The sequence below is a fragment of the Camelina sativa genome, chromosome 8 (assembly GCF_000633955.1).
Source record: "Camelina sativa cultivar DH55 chromosome 8, Cs, whole genome shotgun sequence".
Lineage (NCBI taxonomy): Eukaryota > Viridiplantae > Streptophyta > Magnoliopsida > Brassicales > Brassicaceae > Camelina > Camelina sativa.
Genome location: NC_025692.1, coordinates 24,793,928 through 24,796,493, shown reverse-complemented (window position 1 = coordinate 24,796,493; position 2,566 = coordinate 24,793,928). Strand labels below are relative to the sequence as shown.

Here is a 2,566-nt window from a genome sequence, read left to right as displayed (position 1 = left end):
AAATTACTTTTTAAGCATCCAACAACAACTTGTGACAACATACAATGGTACTGATTGTGTTAAATCATTCATGAAGGAACATGCGCGCATCAAAAGTTCAAAACTATACTAGAAGGCCCATACGAACATTTCCCAACGTTCTTGGTTAATCGCAACAACTTCGGTGTACGTCTGATGATAAAATGAGCTCATCAAAGCTCTTAACTATTCGTGTATTAATTATCAATGATTTGGACTGGAAAACTATGGGAAATTAGCGATTAGTCAGACGAAATATTTTAAGCCCATCCCAAATAAGAAACTTGTATGGATTTGTAATGAACCAATTTGGTCCCACTTTGCTTATTGCAGAATCAGATTTCATTCCAAAGTTGCTGCAAATAAATTACATTAGTTTTGCAATAGAATCACGTGATGGAAAAATTGTGACTGGTTTTGGACTTTCGGTACCAAAAAAATCCATACAAAAAAGAAAAAATAATAATAAAATAAACTCGATAATCGAACCTAAATTTTGGTGAGGATTTTGTGAACGACAAACCCTTTTGCTTTAATCAAAAATAAAAGTATACAAGATCAAACCAAATATTTTCCCTTTTTCTTTTGTCTTCTATCGTTCAATAAACATGTCATGATGTCAACCCTTTTCCTCCATCTGTGTTTTTTTTTATAATCCGGTTCCATCCAAGAAAAACAAAACACTGACCAGATAGTCGATCTATTCCTCTTTTAAAATTGGAGACGGTCGTCCCAAATAATATGAAAAGTAAATCTAAATATACACAAGAAGACCCAAATTTAAACCATGCACACTCGACCGTTTGCGCTAAAACTGTAACCATTTATTTCGCACGTGCTTCTCATGAAACTTGTTTGGCCGAACGAGGCTTAACCGGACAGTGCAACGGTGACGTAGCCAAACCTAGGTTTTGGGAAACTGACGTGGCCGGCTGTGTTGCTGAGGTGGCAACACGTTCGCAAGAAGGGCACATAGTGAGAGTAGTGGCCGGAAGTTGCATGTAGAACGGTGTGGAAGTCTTCAAGGTTCTCAATTCTTTAACCTCTTTTTGAAGCCTCCGGTTTTCTTCGGTTAATGACTCACAGCATCTCTTTAGGTATTCACAGTCCACTTCCGTTTGCTTCAGCTTTGTCCTATTATATTATCATATATCAGTTACAATAAACATAATATGTATGACATTGTGGTTAATTATGTAAAGAAGAGCTTCTTTTTTTGGGGGGTCAAATTATGTAAAGAAGAGTTATGATTTGTTTGCCTTTTTATAAATAAGTCACTATAAGCAATTATGTATGGATATGATGAGTGGAAGTGATATACTACTTTTGCACGAAAAATGACAAAGGATAGACATGCGACAATATGGTATTATTACTCGTGATGCATTTCGTCCTCATCCCTTTTTCAGAAATTAATCATCACCTAAAAATATACTACTTCCAATGAAGGGAAAAAAACGTTTAGTACGTAGAAAAAAAATGAATATATATTAATTTAAGCTAACCTGGCTCGTCTGTTTTGAAACCAAACTTCAACCTGACGAGGACGAAGATTCAACTGTTTCGCCAATGCAATCTTCTGTTTCTGCAATGTTTAAAAAATAATAAAACAAACATTTAAGGCTAAGGCTTTGTTTTTTTCTTTGAAAAGTGAATAAAACAAATTCAAGAAAGATATCGTTTTATATATTGAAAAGTCAAGAATGGGAAACGAACAGGATTAAGGGTACTGTGTTCTTTGAAGCTGTCTTCAAGAAACGCTGACTGGTCTTTAGAGAGTCTTAGTTTTTTCCTGGTGGATCCGTTTTCGTCATCGTTGTCTTCGTTGCTGGCTCTTGAAGCTGACCTCTCCACTTCATCATCAATATCTCTCTTGTTGTTTCTTCTCTCGTAACCATAACTCTTAATCCCAAAGTCCAATTGGAACGACGAAGTTACACTGTTCGGAGGCGATACTGACATACTAGGCACCGCTTCCTCCACCTCATCTTCCTCTTCTGCCACCACCGTAGCTACTCCTGAGAGTATTCGTCCTTCTTGCCGACCTGTAAATTTAGTTCATGTCCTTTAGATAAATCAACGAATATTTTTTTTTTTTTTAATAATTAGATAAATCAAACTAATTCGGATAAAGTTAGGTATTTTTCTTAATCAAAGACATCCACAATTGATATATTTTTTTTCTTTTGATCAAAGAATATTTTAAAACCTGGTCCTTCTTTCTTGTCACAAATCAGACAAACCATTTTTGGAATCAGAAACATCCCATCGACACATTTGATACATTCAGAAAATAATATTCTTATAACCGTAAGTATTATGGAATATAAGGAAAAAACATGTAAGCCAAATTAGGGATTCTAATAAAATTTCATATGTTACAGTGATAAAACATGTAATCACACCCTTTTAGTTCGAGGAATTATATTATTGAGCTTTTTATTAACTGAAAAGGAGTTTAAAGACCCTTACCGTTCTCAGGGAGCCAATTAGGGAAGTGAAGCTGAAGCTGTAGTGGTGGATCTACAGAAGACGAAACCCTAAATCC

General features: G+C 35.3%; 1 protein-coding gene across 1 annotated transcript in view; it reads right to left on the bottom strand.

The window, feature by feature from the left end:
- Window positions 633-2,566, bottom strand: part of LOC104708434 (homeobox-leucine zipper protein HAT14) — a gene marked incomplete in the record, with an annotated part of 3,248 nt that continues 1,314 nt past the window's right edge. The window contains 4 exon segments of the mRNA XM_010425009.1: window positions 633-1,152; window positions 1,524-1,603; window positions 1,735-2,063; window positions 2,491-2,566. Of these exon segments, the coding sequence (XP_010423311.1) occupies window positions 861-1,152; window positions 1,524-1,603; window positions 1,735-2,063; window positions 2,491-2,566 (777 nt within the window).